Source organism: Lupinus angustifolius, chromosome LG18, assembly GCF_001865875.1.
Source record: "Lupinus angustifolius cultivar Tanjil chromosome LG18, LupAngTanjil_v1.0, whole genome shotgun sequence".
NCBI lineage: Eukaryota > Viridiplantae > Streptophyta > Magnoliopsida > Fabales > Fabaceae > Lupinus > Lupinus angustifolius.
In genome coordinates, this window is record NC_032026.1 from 322402 (window position 1) to 347029 (window position 24628).

A 24628-nucleotide genomic window follows, 5' to 3' on the forward strand; every position below is an offset into this window, starting at 1 on the left:
TCTATAAATACATTACCCCCGAACCGAATGGTAGTGTTTCGAGTTAGATCAATCGCAGATCGGATTCGAAGACTCTTGTTTTGGCAAAATTTTGCATGGGGGTGGGGAAAACTTACCACTCAAAACATTCATGCTAAACAACCTTAACCTCTTCCCCACCCTGTGCTCCCTTTCCACTACACATACCTGTGAAAGAATGTTTTTATTACTACTTGTAAAAGACTGCCTCATTGGTTGAAGCAACAATGGAAGAGGAGCTATCTTCTAATGTGTGGAAAATGAATAATTTTAGAACATAAAAATGATAAAGAATGATTCATCCCAGAGCTGATCTTGTCATCTCATATGCCAAGAAGCATGCTGCGTTTGCCGGAATGCTTCGACCCATTGCAGGACCAAAACCCTTATACAAGCCTTTGAACCCCTCTGAAGCTTTAATCTTTCTAAAAGCATCTAATGAACCAGAAAACCTGGGATTTTTGTAATTGTCTACTTGAAGGACACTCTTGACAACATCAGTTGGGTAAACTAAGAACCAGAATGAACCTCCAGCCACGCCTCCAGCAACAATCTGAGAACCTCTACCTAGTCCAGAAGTATCAGTGCCTCCTGCAATCATTTGTTTTACTGCTTCGTATACACCGAACATTATAGCATTTCCGGGTATCTCACGTGCCATAGTGGGAATCAAGCCCTTGAAAAGACCTTTGGTTCCCCCTTCGGATCTAAGAACATGCCTGGCCACATCTAGGGGGCCTCCATACTTCACACCAACAGAAGCTGCTGCTGTGCCGGCAAGCGCACCTTGTGCTTGCAACCTGGTATTCATCAAAAAAAACAATTGAATTATAAGATATAACCATATTTTGAGTACCTCTGACTAAAAAATGCATGAAAAATTAAAAGGGAAAATCAACATCGATTAATCTGCGGCTTAGTTTCAGGACTTTCTTAACACTTTTTCTCCTACACCCTCATTTACATGTTATCTTTCTTCTTTTCACATCACATCACCAACCACTTATCTCTCTTCTCTTCCTATATATCTCCTCCCTACACCTCAAAAAGAGGTGTTGGGAGTATCAGTTTTCAACACAAAATACATTTAAACATGTACTTGGAACAATTATGTAAGTGCTACCTAATTAAACCGTTTTCGAAGTGATCAGCATCTATGAAACTTTTTATAAAGGATAAAGGAGAAAAGGCTCAGAAACCAGTCATAATCTATAGAACTTACTACAAGGAAAATGAAGAAAAGAAAAACAGCATTAAGACCTGCATTTGATGAGTTCGGTGGGGCAAGCGAGAAACGAAACAGCAAGTCCAGCTCCAGCTCCACAAACAAACTGCTGACTCACTGTGAGAGGGGCACCAGGATGGGACCTCAATAATGTTTCCAATTGTCCCCTCACTGTAAACAGCACAGCATTGAAGAGTGCTACTGTAGCAAGTGGGGCACCCATACCTTTGTATAAACCCGTCGAGCCTTCGGCTGCTATTGTCTGCTTGACAGCATCAATTGCACCAGAATACATGGGAAGCCGACCGGCGAGTGGTGCAGGCTGACTTTGGAGCTTGACCTTGATGGTGTCAAAGGGGTGCCCACATATCAATTGTGCTGCCCCTCCAACAGTCCCAGCTGTAAGATCCTTAGCCATGTCTTCCATCTGCAAAATATAAATTCCAACGAGGGAAACAAATGATTAAGACAATGTAATACAAAAATATGAAATCAAATTAGTATTACACTAAAGGTATAATCTTTGAGAAAACAGCACATTTATACAGTTCTAGCAGATCGACAAAGGAACATGTTATGAATGAAGATATGATAATACAAAGTATGAGGAAATGGATTATTATATTAAGTGATGAAAAATGTATAAGAAAAGATGAATGTACCTTGTTTGAAATGGATAAAACAAATGGAAGAGTTTACAATATGAAGGAATCAGTGTTGGAATATTGAATGTTGGAGATTTTCTTCTCACTCTCACTCTCTCCAACCTTTTCTCATATCTTCCTTATTTGCAATTAGGTTTTCAATAATTCTTTCACATTTATAATTTGAGTAAATACAAATATTAGTTTTTCTTATTTTTTCGACCCACTTTAGTCTTATAAAAAAAGACTTAAAGTATTCCCAAAAATTTTAAATTTAGGTTAAATTAGTTATTTTTAGTATGTCTTTTTTTGTTTCCCACAGATATTCTCGCACTGGAGGCAATCAAACATATACCACTTGAACCTGAGTTCTTGCTTAAGGGGAATCAAACATGTACCATTTGAACCAACGCTCGTTGATTTTTAGCATGTTTTAATACTTGGTAAATGTTAATTTAACCTCAAAAAGGACAAATTTGATTCACATTTGAAATTTTTGGGACCATGTCTTTTTTTTAATGACTAAACTGGTAAGGTCGAAAAATATGAGCGATTAAAATGAGTATTTACTTTTATAATATTCATATTCATTCGTTTTTGTCGACCTACATTTTTTATTTTGTATGTTTGAGTATTCAAATTTTATATATTACATTTTAGAAAATTGAATATTTTTGTATTTGATATACTTTATATTATAATTTTTGTATGCATTATAATGTCTAATTTATATCATTTTTTTGGTATAAATTAAAAAAATATTAGGGGAAAATATAGAACTGAAAATTAGTTCGTAATAATAAGTATATCATAGAATGTAAATGTTTTCATCTTTTATTTTCCCCAAATCACCACCACCACCAACTTAGTATCTACTACTAATTGATTCATTATTTGATTTATTAGAATGAGTGCATGGAGAATGAAGGGGTTATTGAAGGTTTTTTATATACAACTAAAGAAAAAGAAAACAACAAATTACAATTTTATGTAACAATGACCAACTAGCCATTAATAAGAAGAGGTGATATGTTTACTGGAATATCATACACTCTTCATCCAAAGTCTTTAAGAACTTTCAGTTTGGCCATGAAATCTATGGGTAGTTAGTCTTCCGAATCGAGTATTCTAAACAAATATTCGAGTCTCTACTAAAAAAGTCACTTATTGTTGGTATTATAGTGACTTAAGTATGGAAATGAGGAATATCATTTTTTGGTATTTAAAATCAATAAAGAAATGATGCTCATGAATGAAATATTAAAATAAAAAATAAAAATTTAGTTTTTAATTATTTATGTATTTAATATTGTAATCAATAATGATTTGTAATTTAGTTTTTAATATTTTATATATAGTGCTTTCCTATTTAATTTAGAAAAAACATATACACTTTTATTTAAAAATATATATTTAATATTTCTTTTGTCATTAAAAAAAATCTCAAAACTATGTTATAAATTAAAAAAAATTAATATAAAAAAATTCTCAAAATTCAACTTATTTATTACAGATTGAGAAGAGTTAAGTAATTCTCCTTCTATTTTATCATCAACTTTGATCATCATTTAATTTCATTTTTTATTACACTCCCAAAACTATGTTATAAATTAAATCCTGAATATATTTATTTTTTTAGTGTAAAATCATAATATATATAGAGGTGTGAAATATTAAATTTTTTCATTTAATAATTTTTCAAGAGTAAATTTTTTTAACTCGTTATATTTTGTTGGTTAAAGTAGTACATGTTCGATTATCCTTAAGTAAGGTCTTCATTTCGAGTTTTATGAATGAAAAAATACTTGTTGAGAAAGTTAACCCTATATACACGTGATGTTTCCGACTCCGACAAGAATACTTTCTATGCGAGTATACCTATGAGACACCAACAAAAATATGGATAAAGTTCTTTCTGAGTTGTGACACCTATCTAACTCTCTCGCTAATGGAACCTTGAACTTCTTTTGGTAATTTAGCATCCTTCTTTAGAATTATAGGAACCTTCTTTTTTTGAACTTGTACTACTTTTTTAAACTTACTCCTTATCTTAGCTATCAATTCTACGAGAAATCAAATTATTTGAATTAGTAAGTAGATCTAAATCATTAGATGTATATAAAAATATAAAATTGATAACTATAATGAGGTAAGTTTAAAAAACTTAATCAAACTAAGTAGATAATGCTCTATATATATATAATCTCATGTTTTCTTCTTTCTTCATTTTCATTGTTACCTTATCCATGATTTCACCAATGCATGCAGTGCCATTCCAATCCCTCATGCTCCGCAATTCTGCAACCTCTTTCTTTCTCCTCCCTCCTCCTCCTCCTCCTCCTCTCGCCGGAGCTCGGAGATTCTCGCCGACTGTTCATGTCACCGGAAGAGGAGGAGTGAGGTTTCACGGTCCACTACTCCTAACCACCGACATTGACCAAAACGAAGTCGTTTTCGAGAATTGTGTTACACGGAATCTACCTCCGGCGTTAACATTGGAGGAAGGTCTTGAGAAGATTAAGGAAGCTCTTCAATTGTTGAAGGCATCACCATCTCCTTCCTCTACTGGATTTCTTAGGTTTCAGGTTTATCTCTCTTTACATACTACGAGAATAATGTATCTCCTCATATCAGGAGATGGAGACAACTTATCTCCTCTAGCTAGTAAAAATGTGACATGCTATTTTGTTTATTTTTTAAAATATTTTTATAGAAAATGATGAAATATGACTCATGATTTCACTAGTACGAGGTTATCTCATTATACCAGGAGATACTCCATTCCCATATACTATTCCCTAAGGATTTTTATGTTATGGAAATGTTAGTTAAATTTGAAATTTGTTGATTGTGAATTTGTAATGCAAATATAGAAACTCATATTTTATGAAAGCAAATTTGTATGCATAATATTATTTTTTTCAAGGGAGGGGCATGGCACGTTTTGAAGCTGGTTTTCACATTTCATGTGCTACACGTTAATCAACTTTAATTGACTTAATGTGAATATTTTTGGTAGATGATTGAGTTCTTAAGCGTACTATAAAGGAAACAACTATGCTGTAAGTGCAAAAGTTACTTTAAGGTGTGTTTGCGAGTTGATTTTTGGAGGGAAATGAAAGGAAATTGAAGACTTCAAAGTCTTCTCCTTCCCTATATTACTCTTCAAAAAAAAATCTCTCAAACAGACCCTTAGTTGTCTTTATGCCTCAAAGTCGGAAAGTATTATGCCTCAAAGTCGGAAAGTATTAGTCTCCTGATATCGGCTGGGGATAAACTTGGTGCACATTAAAAAATATTTGTATGTGCATTGCTAAGGCCAAATTATGAAGTTAATGTTTTTATTTTTAGAATAAAGTGTCTCCTTATGCTAGGAGATAACTTATCTCCTTCCGGCAGTAAAAGTATGATATGTGTACTATTTTGTCTAGTTTTAGAAATATTTTTGTAGAAAATGATTAAATAAGACACATGTTATATTTTTACTGGCGGGAGGAAATAACTCATCTTCTTATACCAGGAGATACTTTATTCTCTTTTATTTTTATATACTATAAGCTCATCTATGGTAGGTGAAGTTTGGCAAATGTTATTTATGGTGTAATATTTGAAGTGATGCTCTCTTCTGAGTTATCATTATATGAATGTGGTTATGTTCAGGTGGCTGTCCCGCCTAGTCCAAAGGCGTTGAGTTGGTTTTGCTGTCAGCCAGAGTCATCAGGCGTGTTTCCCTTGATTTTTGTTTCTAAGAACATGGACAATCCGACGTTTAAGGCACTTCATGTGAACGGAAGCCGTGGAGTTTTTGGCATTGGTACTGCTGTTTCTTTTGCACATTCTTCCCCCGGAAACCAGAGTTTGATAAGGAGGTTAGCTTAACCTGATTTTCATTCTCTTTTGGTGATAGCTTTTATCTCTGATGGCTAGATATTCAAGTTTGCATTTGTTAACTCTTGATACAAATGATAAGGAGACATCTGATGATCCTACGATTCTCTCCCTAGGAAAATAAGTTTCTCAAGAAGAAAATATATATGAAAAAATGAACAAGAGTTCCTCAAAATGGTTTCTCCCAACAGGGCCAAAGACTGATAGAAAGAATCTGGAACACAACACAACCTGAATTTTGATGAAGGGCAATTGAAACAGATTTTCATCTGTAAATCTAGGTATTTTATTATTTTTAAATTTGGTACGGAATTAATGGTGGTGATGCTGTTGGAGGAGTGGGCAGGTGTATGTTTAGGTTGTTTGGTGCCGGTGCAATGTGGTTGGGGGTGGTGGTGGTAGGTGAAGGTTGGGGTTGGAGGTGGGATAAGAAGCAAGGACAATGTTATCATTTTCATTTTTACACTTCTCAATTCTTAGCCGGTGATCAAAATATAAGCAAATCCAATCGCCCATGTAAATGGAGCATCACATGCTGCAATTTCTGCTAGGAGCATCATAGAACAAGCTTGGACCTGGGAGACATGTGGCTACTAGAATTTGAATGGTAATGGAGTGCATAGGGATAAGAATTAAGAAAGTATTGAATGGAAATGAGAAAAAAATAAGTTATGAGTTATGACCAGAAAGTTTTGATTAGTTCCCATGAAAGCACCATGTAGGATACACCTAGTCTCAATTGTTGGAGTTAATCTCATTTAAAAGCTATCCTTTCAAAGTCAGTAATGAATCCAAATGTACAGCTGTATTCATTGAGGCATAAGCTCTAATGTAATGGAGTCATGGGTTGCTCAGTTGGTATTACTACATGGACATTAAGTGTGAGCACTTGGGTTCAAACCCTACTAGCTACACAATTCCCCCCTCCTCATCAAACAACTTTGCCTATAAAAAAAGTAAATTATAATCACACCCCTTCAGGTTTGAGGATATGATACTCCACTCCATTTTCTATAAAAAGTAATACCCACTCCAAGTAGTTACTTTAACTAAATGACACCTAAAAATATTCAATAAATGCAGAAAAATGATATTACAATTATCTAACCATTATCTTATTGATCCATCATCCTAAAAGCAGAAGAAGCAACTAACTAGTTACTATCTCCTTTCCTATTTCACTGTCTTTCAAGGTTTTAGTGCACAGATTAAGAAATGTAATTATTTGTATTAAATTTGTATATTTCACAACATTACCACTTTATTTCTCTATAATAATTACAGTTATTCATTTCCACTTGTCATGTTCCTTAATAATTAGGTAGAGGTAGAGTTGTATAAATAATAATGTTACCTTGATTTTCTAAAGAGACAGATAGATGAGAGCAAAATTATTTTCCTAAAAAGACACTTATTTAGGAATGGAGGTAGTAACTTATTGAAAATAATTAATCTAATGTTGTAAGGTGGGTGAGATTCAGCAGAACTGGTAGCCACGGCAAAGGTAGAAGAAACACAGGGTGGATAGAAGAACAACATCCTCTACCAAAGAGAGTAAGTGCTCAACTAACCGTAAATGTAGTGGCTTCCACTAAAGCATAAGCCTACACAACATCACCAAACACTTTTCGTTCCCATTGTCAGATTATTTCCTCATCACGTGTTCACCTTATTCAACCATCAGTTGCACTTCTTTCCCATCACCAGCCATTATTCTTTTCTTTCTCAACATGTGAATGTATTATTCCTTTAGTAGCAAACCAAAATTCTTTTTTCTCTTAACTCTGCAGACAACCAAAGCTCTAATGTGAGGACAAAATATTGATGACCACATCTCCTCTAAAATGTGATTCAGCTTCTTCTTCATTCATGCGTTTAATAGAGTTTGCTCTTGAGAAGGAGTTGTGCCACCCAGCCACACTGCTTGAGAATTGCAGACCATCTGAGAGTCATGATGAGCGAAGTTAAGGTGGATCAATGGGGTTGCGTGTGTTCTGCTGTTGGGAACCTCCTCTTAATCCATTTTCCCATTAGAGACTAGTAGGACACTTGATATGGCTGTCACATACTAGACCATAATCACCATATGCTATAAGTATCAGTGTTGTTAGCTGGTTCATGCATGACCTAAGAGTGAGACACTTACACACCATGGGCAGAATTCTAAAATGTCTTTAAACTACACTTGGAAGAGGGTTATTATTTAGACGAAATGGAAATCTACCTATGGAGGTGTATGCCAATGTTGATTATGCAGGATCAGTCATTGCCAGAATGTCAACATCTGGTTACTTTATGTTTTTGCATGTTCAAGCTCAGATGCTTAATTTCAAGTTGTGGCACAAGGAGTCAGTTAGTTACTATGGATGACGATTATATTGGATGATCTTATATAAAGTATGAAGGTCCTATGCAACTGTTTTTGTGACAACAGATATGGCATTAACATTGCTTGTAATTCGGTTCAGCCTGACAAGAGGACTAAACACATTGAGACAGACACAGACTGACACTTTGTCAAAGAGAAATTGGATCGGGAACTGATTGCCATAATTCATCTTCTTTCTGGTTCCAGTTAGATGATGTGTTAAATAAGGGGCTACCCACAAAGAGGTTTCAAGTACTCATTGTCATGCCGACAATGATAATATACATTTCTTAGCTTGGGGGAGTGTTGTAACTTGTAACAGTTATTCCCATATTAAAATAGAATGTTTTGTAACTATTATAGATTGTATGAAAGTAGTTAAAAGTCTTAGTCTATATGTTGTAACCATACCTTGGATAGCTAGTGATTCAGAAATAATACTATTCAGTTCTTTTTCATTCAAGTATTATTTTATCATTTTGAGTTTTTATGAACTGATCCAATAGTTAATTTATTTGTCTGCAGACACATCTCAACTGATTCAACCCATATAGTGGCTTATGGTTTTATGGATATCAACTTAGATCATGAGTTGGTTTCCATGACTTATGAGGACCATTCTTTTTGCTTTTTCATTCCTCAGGTTAAGGTTTATTGGCGTCATTGCCCTTAGTTAACAGACATTGCTAACTATATGTCACTTTATTCTCCCTCTTGCATTTCTTTCATAACCTTGTATTCTAATAATCCCACTGATAATCTTGTTTGATTTGATGGTCTCCAAACTAGATGTTAAATTGTAAACATTGTCATGATAGATCGAGTTAGATGAGATGGAGACTGTTTCCATTCTGATAGTGACACTTGCATGGGATGACTTTTCCCCCTCTACTTTTGAAGAAGCTTTGCATTCTCTTGAAGTTTCTCTAAACCAGGTGCCTGCCATGCCTTTGTTATATTTTTAAGGGTTTTGTTCAGTTTATCTGTCAATGCCAATATCCTACTGCCAATATAATTGCAAACACTTTTGGTGCTTTAAAGACACCAAATTTAATGAACAAAACTTTAGGATGAGCATGTATTGAGGGGACATTTGCATTGTTGTTGCTCACTGAACTTCTACCCTTTCCCTTTGATAAAAAATGTAGTCATCTGTCCAACTCTATTCACGCCTACAAAAAGTCTACTCACACCTAGCCAGTGGCTGAGCCCACTCATACATGAGGGTGTGCAGATGCTCACCTTGAAATCGTTTTGTATATATTACCCTTATAGTTAATATTTTTTTGCACCCCTGGTTATATAAAGTTGCACCCACTCATTTATCATGTTATGATGCATTTTGGTCCGTTCAACCAGAAGCTTACAGTGTATGCTTGTTGAATGGTGCTAACGCGAGGTGTGGGTGTGCAACTGGCTGTTTGGTTTGGGTGTAAGGATTTTTGGGTGTGGGTATCAGAAATGGATTGGGAATGTGTGTAAGATAAATAGGATATTTTGGGAATTTAGGGTGAAAAATATGTAAAAGCTGAGTGTTACTAGATTTCTTGTGGGTGTAAATAGAATTGGCCTAGGATTATTAGGTAGTATTTTGCATCACATTATTATTTCATCAGATTGATACCAGTTTCGTATTATTTATTAAGCCTATTTCTCTCATTACTATCATATTATTTATCACATTATATACACTTGAAGTGTCTGGCTATGGAAATTGGCGTCTATTATACACACAAACTTTTTTTATTATTTACTATTTTTTTACTTATTGAATTCATCTCATGGATTCAGCTCCTACAAAATACAGGGTGCACATAAGAGAGTAAATCCAAGTGGTATCTAAGAGTAAAATCCAGGGTGCATTTAAGTGAGTAAAATCCAAGTACTAATTGCTAATGAGAAAATCAAGGGAGTGATGTTCTCACAAGTTTATAAATTCAGATCTTTCTGAACAAGTTCTTGTTTTGTTTAAAAGTCTAAACAATTGATTTCTCAATGAACTATTATTAATCGCACACTTCATGTTTTGGAGTACTTAAAAGAAGTTTGAGGTATAAGAAAAAACTTTCATGTCCCTTCAAAAGCTTAAGTTTTTTAGAGTTGGTTAATGGCAAAGTTGTCAAAATCGAGATCCTAGTTCGACTCAAGAGGGAGAGGAAAAATTTATCATGGAATTGTAAAACAAATATTGTTAAGGTGCTTTTACCAAACTACTTAAGCTTTTAGGAGAGTTAATACATGAAAAAAATCTCTTCTCCTGTCTCCTTATTAGTTGGAGGCTTTGGCCTCAGACCTAAAGGTGCTTTTGCTGCACATTTGTCTACTTCCTTTTGTACCCGTGGTTGATTTAATATTTCCGCCTGTGCAGGTTATATCTCATATCTGCTCTACCACTGATGCACAGAAATCCAAATGCACTACAGCTGCCCTTAGAAAACTCAATTTGGTTGAAGATAAATCTATTTCTCGGGTATAAATACTTTTATTTTCTAATATGTAAGTTTTACTTGCCAAAATTGATAATTGCTTACATCCTTAACTGCCAATATTTGTTTATCTTGCTACTGTAAGTTTATATTTGTCTCCCGAGTTTCCTTTCCCATGGTTCTTGTTAAATGTTAATGCATGGAAACTACTATTTTATTATAATATTTGCTTACATTTATTTGAATACTGAGTATATCAGCTGCAAGGCATTGAATTTTGTAGTTTGTATTTAAGGAAAAGTATAGACGCTTCACTCTCTGTTTCTTGCTTAAAGGTATCTGCGTTCACTATCATTATTGTAAAAGAATTCTACCTCTTTCTATATCCTTTCATTCATTCTTTGTTAAAAATTGAAATTAATAAGCTGCTCCTATGAAATGTTTGGGTGTTTCCTATCTTTATTGTTTTCCTATCTCTTTTAAATTAGTATATCCGTGTAAGCTCCTATTCCAGTTTCTGCGTAGAGTGGTTGACTTTTCTTGATCCATAAAAAGATACCAATGGATGCAAGACAGAATATTATTTTGACTGAATATTTATTCCCCTGAAGGATTTACGTCATCTATACCAAGGAGAAATAATTAATTATTGATCTAAAAAATAGCGAAAGTAAGGTAAGAAATAGTCTACCCAAACAACACATACAACAAATACAAGATATTGTAATTTTACTAGAGACATTTCAACCAAAAGCTTGGTTGTTGGTTATTGTTGTTTATTTCAACTAAAAGCTTACCCGGAAGTTGCTAACTGCTGAGTCCGTTGATTGTTGACTGTATGTTGTTCCATTTTTTATCTACATGAATTGCTAGGTCTACATGAACACTATTGCACCAGGAGAAAGAGAAAGTGTGGGTAACATCATGGAACTGGTATCCTTTTTTTACTGAACAAATTTCTTTAACTTGGTTGTTTTTGTTTTTTCCACCTGAATATGTTCCCGCACTCTCTGCATGGTTTAACATTTCTATTTTCCTTCACTTTTATTGCAGAAAGAGTCTCCATCTTCTAGTCAATTCTGTGTCAGACTTTCAGCGACCCTTACTGTTTCAAATAACATGGTAAATATTATTATGTCAGTAATCAGGGAAAAGTGTACATTTAGCGTTTGTTTGTTTATCTACTAGAAACCATTGGAAGAAAATATTAGAGTTTTTTTGGAAACTTTCAAAACTAGTTTAAAATGACACAAGATGGAACCAGTTGCATAAGCCCATACTAAAATGAACTAGTTCAAACTTAAGCTGAATTTAGATCAAAACTAATTTAAAAACAATTCTAAATATTCAAACTTATAAACTTGATGAGTTGGAATTCTCGTTGACTTTTGGATGGATGAGTAGTCTCTACCACTTTATCATTTCCAACAAAAATTCTTCAATCTAGCTAAATGTGAAAGGAGAATAATAAAAGGATTGAGAAGGTCTGGAAAAAATGGAACTAGAAAAAACCAAGTTGGAATTTTTAAGAACAAATTTATATCAAATTCAGTTTAAATAAGAAAATGTTTTGGAAAAAACCTAGGAATCTGGTTTTTTGAAGGTTGTGAAAAAGTCCTTTGGGAGATTTGGTCCCTTTTTACAATGGATTAGACGAAATCTTATTCACTAGCCAAGGTATTTTCGGCTGCTTCCCTAACATCTCAGATTTATTTTTTATTCTAGTAGGAAGAACATGAGGATTTATTTTAACAATGCTAGAATGAGTAGACTTGGCTTAATATTGTTCACATTATGTCTCTCTCTAATTGTCAGTTGGATCATGCCAATAAATTATTGCACTCACTCAATAAAAGTGCCAATATCAATGCTGTTTGGGCATCACTTATTGTAGAAGAATGCTCAAGACTTGGTTTGACGGTGAGGTGATATGATAACTCATTAGAAATCTGCTATGAACCCATGTGATTAAAGAGTTTGATTCATTCTTTCTTCTAGTATTTTTGTGTAGCTCCTGGATCCAGGTCTTCCCCACTTGCTGTTGCTGCTTCAAGTCATGAGTTAATCACTTGTATTTCATGCTTTGACGAGCGTTCACTTGCATTTCATGCTGTTGGATATGCAAGAGGATCTCACATTCCTGCAGTAGTCATAACATCATCAGGCACTGCAGTTTCAAACCTTCTTCCTGCTGTGAGTTCCATTAATATTCTTTAAATGACGTGAATTTTTTAAAAGCATAATGAGTTATTGATTCTATAGAGGTAAAACCTTCTTCCTGCTTGTCATCATTCTGTGGTCTTCCACTAAGACATTGTTTTGGATTTTTATTGTATAATCAAGTTTAGGGTTCTTTGTGGTATTTCGATTGGTTCAACCATAGGTAGCTTTGCAGTGTTGTTTTTTCATTTTTAAATATTTTTAACCACTCAGTTTTCATTCTCTTGAGGTATATGCATTTCAAGTTTGTTGATATACAAATAAGATTTTTGATCTCTTTAAGTGAGTACAACGTGCAGGTTGTGGAAGCTAGTCAAGATTTTGTACCACTTGTTTTACTTACAGCAGATCGACCTCCAGAGCTGCTGGATTGTGGTGCAAACCAAGCTATTGATCAGGTTGAAACCATTGATGTTTATAAATATAGCGTTTGTATGTGAAAATATCATTCAGTTCATTTATGGTTATATAATTCCTAACTGGGGGGGGGTCCAACCTGACAGCTTGCACTGTTGCTTAACTACCTCTAACTCTATCTATTATTAACTTCAGTCTACATCTCTAATAGATTAGATGCTATGATTATTTTAATTAGATTGAAATTAGTTGGACTGGCATGTAGATTAATTGTTTTAAATGAAGGAATATCTACATGTTCATGTTTTCCTTGGTTACTCAATCTAGACATTGCATTTATGTATCAGGTGAATCATTTTGGTTCTTTTGTGAGATTTTTCTTCAATCTCCCTCCACCCAGTGATCAGATCCCTGCAAGGATGGTACTTACTACTCTTGATTCTGCAGTACATCGAGCAACTTCTTCACCATGTGGTCCAGTGCATATTAATTGCCCTTTCAGAGAGCCTTTGGAAAGCAGTCCTATTGGATGGATGTCAAGCTGCTTAAAGGGGTTAGACTTTTGGAGGACTAATGCTGAACCATTTACCAAGTATATTCATATGCCATTATCTCAGACTTGTATAAATGGTCATGGAGAAATAGTTGAAGTTTTAAATCTGATTCAAAGAGCCAACCGCGGTCTTCTACTATATGGTGCAATCCATACAGAGGATGAGATGTGGGCTGCTCTTCTTTTGGCTAAACACCTCCGGTGGCCTGTTGTGGCAGATATCTTGTCAGGGCTGCGTCTGAAAAAGCTTTCAACTTCTTTTCCTGATATTGAAAGAAACTTTATATTTGTTGATAATCTGGATCATGCTCTACTCTCAGATTCTGTTAAGGGCTGGTTAGAGATCGATTTTGTTATTCAGGTACAACTTATTCACCTATCTTTTTCCAATTCCCTGTCTATTTCCTACCATAATTCAATTTTTATTTTAATAACTTTCGCTTCTGCATATTCATTTTTGGACATGATACTTAGACAATGGTACTTGTTTCTTTTGCTTTTTTGTATGTGGAGCAGATAGGAAGCAAGATAACTAGCAAACGGATCTGTCAAGTTCTTGAGGAATGTGCTCCCTTTTCATATATTATGGTTGACAAACATCCATTTCGTCATGATCCATCACACATTATAACCCATCGGATACAAACTACCATTGTTGATTTTGTGGCTTGTTTAATGAAGGCTACAGTTCCGCGGACAGTGTGCATGTGGGGCACTTCCCTCCAGTTGTTGAGTAAAATGGTAATAATTTGAAGAAATGAAGAATTACTAATTCTTGCATTGACTTTGACAATTATTTCTTTTACATCTAATCTGATGTATTCCTGCTGTAACATATGTATAGTTTAATATCATTTCAAAGCATTTCTAATGATGCCAATCTTTTCCATTAAAATATTGTCCGATGATAGTGGATGAGTATACTTTGGGTTTTTTGTCTGTGCTTGGTAATAGTGCCTTGATATTGGATAACACTAGCCTTTTTCTAGTAAACATTCTCTCATAACATTTTAATTTGCAGGTTGATTGGGAGATACAATTTCAAATTAATGCTGAATGCTCCTTAACTGAACCTTATGTTGCACATGTGATATCAAAATCTCTTTCCTCCGAGTCTGCTCTTTTTCTTGGTAACAGCATGCCAATTCGTGATGCAGATATGTATGGGCATAGTTGGTCCATATGCAACAGAAGTGTTACATCTGTCATGTTAAATTTAGACATACCAGTTAACTTGATAAGGGTGGCTGCTAATAGGGGGGCTAGTGGTATTGATGGTTTGCTCAGCACAGCCATTGGTTTTGCCGTAGGATGCAACAAAAAGGTATGTTTATATTTTCCGATCTGTACATTTTACACAAACACACACATGAAGTGATAACTCAGATTATTGCTGAATTGCTTTGAGACAGTTTTCTCTCAGTAGTCTGGACTCTGGATTATATACATGAAAGAATACACAAAATATTTGATTGAGCAAAAGTCGATCTAGGATGAGTGATCTCCTACAAAGTCCTTGTGTTGCTCCACTTTTAAAAAATAAGGATCAACTTCTCTAAAATGGTGGCATAGAATAAGACTTAGACTGAATATGATAGCGGCCCATTAGTGAACAGAGTGTACACTAGGAAGACTAAATTGAGCACATGGTAAAATGCTGCTCGTATTGTTTGGACATGTGTGGAGGAGACGGAAAAAGGCCCCAATAAGGAGAGTAGATTAAACAGAGGTTAGTCCAATTACTAGGGGAAAAGGGAGGCCAAGAAAAACCATAGGCGAAATGGTTAGGAAAGATTTAGAGATCAATGCTTTGTCAATGAACGTGATTTATGATAGAACATTATGGTGTTGTTCGATCCATGTAGCCGACCCCACCTAGTGGGATTACAGCTGGGTTGTTGTTTGTTTATGCTTTACTATTTCATTTCACAATTTTATTTTACTTCCTTAATATCATTCAGGTGTCCTTTGTTATTGGAGATATTTCTTTACTGCATGATACAAATGGTCTGGCTATTTTGAAGCAGAGGTAGGAAATTATATACCAAATTTCCTCTTTCAGTATTAGGTCTATTCATTATTTTTTTAGAAACATGTGTTATTCGTATGTTGTTATACTGGAAACTGAAAAAGCAGAGTAACTGAATTGCTTGAGAGAGATTTAGCTCTCGGGAGAGTTTATATATCCATAAAAGAATTATACTTGAAAGAGAGTAAATGCTGAATATTATTTCTGAATTATTTATCTATACAAGGTTTCACTACATTGCTACATTACATAGACTAAGTGTTAACTACATGCCTAAAATAAAAATAAAGACAAATAATATATGTCCTAATATCCACCTGACAATTGTCGCATACAATTACATAGGTATTAAATTTGTGGGACTGGGGAAGTCTGATAACACTCCTTCTCATGCTGGTCAATAGATATCTATCATTCTGGATTGCTTGTAAGATCCATACAACTTTCTATGAGCAATCTATTATTCAATAATCTAAACTATCCGTAACGAAGTGTCAGTCTATTTCAATGTGTATAGTTCTATTATGTTCAAGGTTTGATGAGCAATTCTAATGGCAAATTTATAGTCACAAAATAGCTTCATAGGTGCTTGATGTCTTAATGTAAGAGCATCCCATACAGTCCTCAAACATAGTAATTCACAAAATTCAGCATGCCATTGCTCAAGACATATATTGGTCTTGCTGCAAGGACATAATTCAATTTCCCATCAACCCCTGTCTTGGCAACATGTCTAGATTATGTGAATCATGGGTTTGCACCCTTTCTATGAATCATAGTGAAGGTTTACGTATATATTGTTTGAATAGTCTAATGGAAGGTCATGTTCACACATAAACTTGAAACTGTCTTATTTCTTTGTTACAAAAGTATTTATTATCTACTGTGTATTTATTGTTTAATAAATCTAGAATTTATCATTATTGCATATAAACTTACAATTCCTAGCTAATATATAGAAATATGTCAACTTTTAGGAAACTGCGGAAACCAATGACGATTTTTGTGGTAAATAATCATGGAGGTGCAATTTTCAGTCTTCTTCCCTTGGCAGATAAAGTTGAACCCAACATAATGCATCAATATTTCTACACGTCTCATAACATTTTGATCCATGGACTATGCACAGCACATGGGTATGAATCTAAATATTTGGCAGGAATTATGCACAAAAATTCGTTAATCATCCATCATTCTATTTTCTTTTTGTCATATCACTGCCTTTCTCTGCTTGCTTGTTGATTTAACTATTTCCATTTTCTTGTTCTATAATTGATTCTAGTTAGAAAAAAAGACAGTTCGGTTGGTAGAGTTGCAGGACATTAAGTGTGAGCACCTGGGTTCAAACCCCGACAACGGTGTTCTCCCCCTCCCCTTTAATAAAACTTTGCCTATAAAAAAATATATTGTAAACTTGGAATGGAAAAAGTTGGATATTATTTGTGAATGTCGAAAATGCCTTTACAAGGATTTAATATATATATATATATATGGGCAGCAAGAAATAAATAAAAAATCCTAAAAATAGTATAAAATAAGGAAAGAGATAATTATCCTGATAACTACATAATATACAAATATTTACAAAATGTTATATTTACACTCAGTCTCGAGCTTGTGAATGGTTATCATTTCTAACCTTACTAGTAAGATCTTGAAACCTCTCTCTGGTTCCCCCTTAGTTGCCAACTGGATTCCCGAAGGAACTGATGCAGTTACTATCAATCAATGGCAATATTTTCACATAGTAGAAAGGTTCCAAAATTTAGTGGGGCCATTTGCCCCCACTATGACTTGAGTGGGTCCACCCCTGCTACCAATCTGCTATCCAGTTTCTACTTGATGAAATGTTGGTCTATCTCAATGTGTTTTGTATTATCATGCTGAACCGAATTATTAGCAATGTCATTTGCAGATTTACTGTCACAAAACAGCTTCCTAAGACCTTCATACTTTATTGTAAGATCATCAAATATAATCTTCATCCATAATAACTTCCAGAAACATTGTGCCATAGCTCGGAATTTAGCCTATACACTTGATCAAGCAACTACTGAAAAGAGAGTAGTTGGCATTATTCTTCTTGTGTAATAGGTCTCAGCATAACTATTCACAAAAATGCATTATATATATATAATGGCAAGTAAATAACCCGAAAATTATGTATTTTCTTTGAAATAATGTTCCTAGTGATTTTGATAGTCCATGCTTAACCAGTCCCACCCTTCCTGAGGAAAAAAAAATCAATGTACTTGCAGTATTAAACATTTACATGTGAAGACAAAGGCTGAACTTGAAGAAGCTTTGTGTGTAGTTCAACATGAAAAGATGGATTGTTTGGTTGAGATTGAGAGTTCCATTGAGGCCAATTCCAATTTTCACAGGTTTATAGGTTGACTGCTTCTTATGCAAGATTTTGTTATACATCAATAGATTATTTCCTCATTGCTGACGCCTTTGTAACTTGACTCAGTGTTTTGAAAAAATTCGCCCTCCAAACTGCACAACATACCAGAAGATTCCTCTCAGTGCCTTTCAGTCGAGGTTCTACAGGAGATGAGCTTTATTTGAACAGAATTCGTAAAGTGGAGTGTTTAAAATATAGGTGAGTTTTCACCTTATGCTGAGATTTTGATCTACTAAGTCACTACTTATTTTTGTTTATTTTACTTCCGTATTATTATTTTACTATTTTGCTTCTCTTATCTGTGATGGTTCTGTGGCAGAATTGCACTAAGTGCTCCACCAACATCTGCTTCTGACTACAATAATCTAAAGGAATTGTACAGAGAAGGATTTATTTTATCTATAATCCTTGCAGATGGAAGTGTTGGTTTTGGTGAGGTTGGTATTAGTTTGATATTGTATCATCTTTCATATCTTAAGATAGTAAGTACTTGATAAATAGACTAATAGTCTGATAGGAATGGAAAAAAATAAACAGAAACCAGATGTGTGTATTATGTCTTAATCCCCTCCATTGTAGTGATTTGGGAAAATTCTTGGAATACCATGAAAGTAAGAAGAAAGGGAGATGATTCAACCCAAAGGTTTAGCCCCAAGCCTTAGAAGAGACCTACACAAAATTCTCTCATTCTCTATCCACTGTGGCACGTGCCTGATCCTTCTACTGGATTCAGTTGTTGACATGAGGAAAAACAACTTACATGAAGCCGCTAAATATGTTATTTTTTCTTTGTTAATGTGCTGACAGCATATCTTTTTGGAAAGTTGCATAAAGAGTAGATAGTAAAATTTATACTTAAGGACCCATTAATCACCTATGGTTCTCCCAGTTCAAGAATGATTAATCATTATGCATTCTTGAGCTGAATTATCCAAATGAGTGGTAAATGGGTCTTCAGTTGAAACTTTTTAGCTCTTTTTTTATGTAAGGATCCATTTTTTGTTATCCATTTCTGTTTCTATTTCCTGTAAGTTTTCTTATACTCTCTAAAAACTACCTTTTATGCATTATTGGCATCAAGCAGGTTGCACCTCTTGAAATCCACAGGGAAAATCTGGTTGATGCAGAATATCAACTTAGGTTTCTTATTCATGTTATGGAGCATGTCGATATTGGTGGTTTTCTCTCTCTATTGAAGGGTTCATTTTCTTATTGGATATGGAATGAGTTGGGCATCTTGGTAAGCTATCTAATCTGCATTAGTTATTTTATGAATTTAAAAAACCCTCACAAAACTATGCCTAACAGCTTAATTTTTTTAATTGATGGATTCATCGACATTGTGTCAAAAATTCCATAACATTAGCATTTTGTGTCATGTGGGTTCACCAAAAACAGAATGAGTAGAAAACATTTCGTAAATGTGCTCCTACAACCTATCAATTTAAACTTTTCAAACAACCGCTTCCTGAGTATTATATCAAATTCTGATTTCGAAATGGCTATTGTTGATGTTAATGTTGCTATTGTCTGTCATACAGCCATCTTCTATTTTTCCCAGTGTTAGATGTGGTTTGGAAATGGCCATTCTTAATGCCATAGCTGATGCAAAAGGCTCCAACATGTTGAACATACTCCATCCCCCAATAAATGAAAATGACAAATGTCAAAGTTCATTAGAAGCTCAGATTTGTGCGCTAATTGATTCAAATCCATCTCCAACAGAAGTGGCTAATGTTGCTGCCACACTAGTTGAGGAAGGATTTTCTGCTATCAAACTGAAGGTAGCTAGTCTTCCATTGTTATATAGACTGATTTTTGAATAAGCTAGAATGCCATTAGGTTATATTGCTACACAGGTTGCACGAAGGGGTAATCCAGTGCAAGATGCTATATTAATACAAGAAGTGAGAAAGAAAGTTGGTGGCCAGATCATCATCCGTGCAGATGCAAACCGAAAATGGACTTATGAAGAAGCTATGGAATTCAGCTCTTTGGTTAAGGATTGCAACCTGCAGTATATTGAGGTAGATTAACAAAAACAGACACTTTTCATAATTTTTGGATTTACAGTTCAGCTTTTCTTTCTAGTCTCCACTAAATTATATTTTGACACATGTTTGTGAAGCATTAATCACTTGATTTCAATGTCCCCTTTGCAGGAGCCTGTTCAGAATGAAGATGATATTCTCAAGTTCTGTGAAGAAAGTGGCTTACCTGTTGCCCTAGATGAAACCGTGGATAAAATTCAAGAAAATCCCCTGGAAAAGCTTGCAAAGTTTACACATCCAGGAATAGTCGCTGTTGTAAGTACATATGAATTTTAATTAGATATTTAAGGATCTGGTAGCTTTAATTTATTTGGATATTGTTATTGCTTGAAGATATTAGGTTAATAGTCTTATTAGTAGTGGGTTGGGGCTTGTATTGTACTTGTACTAGTATTTGACCTAGTTCCTGGTATAAATAGGTGCATTAGATTATTGTATTAGCTAATAACAAAGTTTCATATCCAATTTTCTATAATATGCCAATAGTTTTGGTTGTCTTAGCCAAAACTTTCAACATATATTATGTGCGGCATTCTTTTTACACAATCAAAATAGTAAAGTTAAAGTATCAAATTGCAATGTCACTTTTCTTTCGAATTCAGATAATCATAATATTTGGATTTATTTTGATAAAGTCTCCAAATTAAGCTTGCTAAGTTATCCATATATGTACCTTTTTATTGTTCCTCATGAATCATACAGTCTACAAACAAAATAATTATTATTGACCACAACCTTCATGTTTATGCTGATACTGGCTAAGCTGGAGTCGTGAAGACATTTGTTTATAGCTGTGATACAGATTGGATAATCTCTTAATTAGATTAAACAGAATCATCTTGCATGATCCCTTATTAGGAGTATGCAATATTCATTTCGAAAAGAAGAAAAATGAGTTGATGACTTTGTCTATACAAAATGTAAAATCCTCTCTTAGAATTTTATATCAAATTTTCAGGTTATCAAGCCAAGTGCCATTGGTGGATTTGAAAATGCAGCATTAATTGCACAATGGGCACACCGGCTGGGCAAGGTGGCTGTTGTTAGTGCTGCATTTGAAAGCAGTATAAGTCTAGCTGCATATACTCTTTTTGCTAGTTATCTTGAATTGCTGAGTTTAAGTACATTCAAAGTGTTAGATGACCGGAAAGTGCCTTCCGTAGCTCACGGTTTAGGAACCTATCGTTGGCTAAAGGAGGATGTAGCAGCTAATCCTCTTTTGATTGGTTGTAGTCCTCATAGTGGTTTTGTTGGAGCATCTGTGGCAGATGCTAGTCGACTCCTGCATGATTTTCAAGTCAACCAAAATGTCATCAGTAATATTATTGCTGAGAAGCAAGTTCGTCGGTACCAATTGAAAGTAGAGCATAACAGTTTTTCTTGTTCTTTTGAAGTTTTTGAGACTGGCCAAAAAACAAATGTAAGTTTAGGAGTTTCCAATATCAACATTAGCTTTATTTAAGTTCTTAAAATTTAATAAATTACCATTGATTACTGAATTATATCCTGGTTCACTGTCCTGGCATATTTACTCAATAATTTAGATTCAGAATTTTAGGATGGTGAAATGGATATCTATCATGGACCTCAAGTCCTTATGCACACATTTTAATCTTGCATTATATAGAGCAGAAAATATAAACGAATATAGTGAACAGAAAACTATAGGTGTTTATATCTTTGGATTCCTGATTTCTTTAAGAGCATAACTTCAACTGACTGAAAATGTGGATGGGTGGAAACCCTAGTTTTTTATTTAGTTTACTGTATGATTGAAAAGGGCTAATTATTGAACAAGACCAAAGACACATAGTATGATTAGATTTTACATGTTCCAAGGTTTTTGTCTTTACTTTCTCTTTAAGGCGAATCTATTTTAAAGATGTGTAAAAATGCTCCATCTTGTTAAAGTGCTCACCTCAGAAAAAAGTTTGCTTCCTAAGTACCAATCTAATTCAGTCTGATTTAATGAATGTAGGATAATGTACTAGTATTTCTTCATGGATTTCTTGGGACCGGTGAAGACTGGATTACCATCATGAAGACCTTTTCTGGATCATCAAGATGCATTTCATTTGACCTTCCTGGTCATGGAAAATCAGTAGTAGATTGTGCTAAGGATACTGGTGAGGAGCCATTGTGGTCAATGGAGATAATTGCTGATGTATTACAAAAACTAATCCATCAAATAACTCCAGCAAAAGTTACACTAGTGGGGTATTCAATGGGAGCAAGGATTGCTTTGTACATGGCACTGAGATTTACTAGTAAGGTATAATGGTGATATTCAGTTTTATTACTTTGTTTTTCTTGATATTCCTATGATTTTATGTCTATACTCATTGTGTGTATCCATAGTTTTGGTAATCCCTAAAACAGAGGAATTGAATATTGCAACCTCTATAAAGCAATGGAAGCTAAAAGAAATTCTCTACACACAAATAGAAAAATTCTGGGTTACAAGTTTTGTTTTTAAGTTTTCTTGAGTGTTGATCAACAATTTGAACATCTATCACTCAGACAATGGGAGCTGTGCTAATATCTGGGAGCCCTGGCTTAAAAGATAAATTATCAAGAAAAATTCGTGCAGCTAAAGATGATTCCAGAGCACGCTCTGTCATTGCCCATGGTTTACAACCTTTTCTCAATTCCTGGTATGCGGGAGCACTGTGGAAAAGGTGACCTCTTCAATTTAAATCTCTCGAATGTGCATTGTTTTTTCTTATCATACTGATTTGTTGTTAAAACTTTTGATCCTTTCTCATTTGTTTTTTAATCGAGCAGCTTAAGAAGCCATCCCCATTTCAATCGAATCATTGCTAGTCGCATGCAACATGATGGCATGCAGAGTCTTGCAAAGATGCTATCTGGATTAAGCATAGGAAGGCAGCCGTACGCCAATTAAATTTTGACTAATTCATTTTTCAGCATTAGCATCTTAGCCACATGGGAATCTCCATGTGGTTGATGAGATTCAAATTTGCATCCGCAGTATTTTATTCTGTTCTTAATATGCCTTTTATTGCGTTTGATTAGGTTTGCAGAGTAGTGAAACCCAAATATCTTGTGTCCGTATTTGGGTTATTTTTTTCCTTATTTTGTTTTATATGTTTCCTTAGTTGACTTGAATAGAAAAAAGATAAATATTATTATTATATGACTGAATGATAAAACATCACAAGAATTTATATTATATAGACTAGGAGAAACAGATGCTTGCCTAAAATATAGGTAAAGGATCTCCATGATGTTTGTATGTGGTGGTGGAAAGGATCATTACTGCACTCAGAAGTAACGTTTGTTTCACCCAAAAAAGGAAGTAATGCATAAATTAAAGAAATAGTGTAGTTCTTACTCTATATAGATTTTGATTATAAATAAATGAATGTAATATAGGTAATAGGTTGTTTCAAATTCAAGGTAACCATGATCTGTGGTATCTATAAAATTCGAACTATTTTAGTGGAGAATCTGAAGATTGGATCCGGTTGAATTGATTTTATCTGTTGTTATAATAAAGCCAGTAATGAATCAGTAATTCCTGGTCTTTTCTGCAGTTAATGTATACCTGTAAATAATATAATCAACATTTGACACAATCATAAGGACTCATGGAATTGTTATATCTTTATTTTTCTGTGAATGGCAGGTCATTGTGGGAAGATTTGCCGAATTGCAAAGTACCTCTTCTTATCGTACACGGAGAAATGGACATGAAGTTTAAGAAAATTGCAGAAGCAATGATGAAAACACTCTGCTCTGACTTGGGAAGTAAGCATGAAGAAGGGAATGGCATCCATGAGGTGTTTGAGGTTCCCAAATGCGGTCATGCTGCCCATTTGGAAAACCCTCTACCTATCATCGATGCCTTGAGACAATTCATGACAAGACTGTAATTCCATGAAAGGGTGCATGTTCCAACTGTAAGATCAGAAGATGATGCAACTTCTTAATTAATGTAGCTTTATGCAAGTTCAGACATTACATTGTAAGCAGTAATGATTCTTTTGTGTTTATGAATGTTAGCACTAAAAACAGCTGAGTTTCGATTAGTTGATAGTTTCTGTCAGCTGGTTAAGCTGAATATTTGTTTTTAGCCAAGTTGTTATTAGCTGACATGAACTTATTTGATAAGATCATTAAAATTAGTTGATCTATACTAGAAAGAAGTGTTTGTTGGGTTAAAGTTTATAATTGATATAGCTATCAGCAGGGTATATGGTTAGCTAGGTAGAAAGATGTGGTTTACTGGCTCTATTTATCCACATCTGCTTTGGATGGGGATGGCGACGAGGCCAGCGGGTATTGCTTATCTGTGCTCATACCTGCACCTATTTGTCAGTACCCGTATGAATAACGAGTATTCATGGGTTGAGTTTTTTTTACCATCCCTACTTGCCAATGATAAGTGGGGTAGTAGAGAAACTATGCCTAACTTGTTC

The 24628-nt window shown here is 34.5% G+C and overlaps 2 protein-coding genes across 7 annotated transcripts; one reads left to right on the forward strand and one right to left on the reverse strand.

The window, feature by feature from the left end:
- Window positions 76-1706, reverse strand: LOC109332683 (mitochondrial carnitine/acylcarnitine carrier-like protein). The gene is made up of 2 exons (XM_019567706.1): window positions 1279-1706; window positions 76-818 (listed from the first exon to the last, which is right to left on the reverse strand). Exons 1-2 carry the CDS (start codon window positions 1668-1670, stop codon window positions 317-319), a joined length of 894 nt encoding a protein of 297 aa, XP_019423251.1. The 5' UTR covers window positions 1671-1706; the 3' UTR covers window positions 76-316.
- Window positions 4108-24334, forward strand: LOC109332680 (protein PHYLLO, chloroplastic). 6 transcript variants are annotated; one of them, XR_002105916.1, is made up of 27 exons: window positions 4108-4472; window positions 5548-5756; window positions 8669-8786; window positions 8962-9078; window positions 10512-10613; window positions 11443-11502; window positions 11623-11691; window positions 12385-12489; window positions 12568-12762; window positions 13089-13187; window positions 13494-14060; window positions 14216-14440; window positions 14721-15023; window positions 15661-15728; window positions 16706-16864; window positions 17987-18112; window positions 18202-18333; window positions 18455-18572; window positions 19220-19375; window positions 19677-19919; window positions 19995-20162; window positions 20298-20441; window positions 21145-21606; window positions 22165-22458; window positions 22707-22864; window positions 22971-23423; window positions 23458-23790. XR_002105916.1 is itself a non-coding variant. In XM_019567695.1 (27 exons), the coding sequence occupies exons 1-27, from the start codon at window positions 4134-4136 to the stop codon at window positions 24080-24082; spliced, it is 5091 nt and encodes a 1696-aa protein (XP_019423240.1). In that variant the 5' UTR covers window positions 4108-4133; the 3' UTR covers window positions 24083-24334. The 6 variants fall into 6 exon arrangements, 5 of the variants coding, with proteins under 5 accessions (XP_019423240.1, XP_019423244.1, XP_019423241.1 ...); XM_019567695.1 differs by lacking the exon at window positions 23458-23790 and adding an exon at window positions 23836-24334 and having other exon boundaries at window positions 22971-23078; XM_019567696.1 differs by lacking the exons at window positions 4108-4472; window positions 5548-5756; window positions 23458-23790 and adding exons at window positions 8162-8458; window positions 23836-24334 and having other exon boundaries at window positions 22971-23078.

Coding starts and splice junctions, on each gene's coding strand:
- LOC109332683 (XM_019567706.1), bottom strand. CDS start 1,670: ATGGAAGACATGGCTAAGGATCTTACAGCTGGGACTGTTGGAGGGGCA. Junction 819..1,278: donor ACCGAACTCATCAAATGCAG/GTCTTAATGCTG, acceptor GATGAATACCAG/GTTGCAAGCACAAGGTGCGC.
- LOC109332680 (XM_019567695.1), top strand. CDS start 4,134: ATGATTTCACCAATGCATGCAGTGCCATTCCAATCCCTCATGCTCCGC. Junction 16,865..17,986: donor GGACTATGCACAGCACATGG/GTATGAATCTAA, acceptor ATGTACTTGCAG/TATTAAACATTTACATGTGA. Junction 21,607..22,164: donor AGACTGGCCAAAAAACAAAT/GTAAGTTTAGGA, acceptor TAATGAATGTAG/GATAATGTACTAGTATTTCT.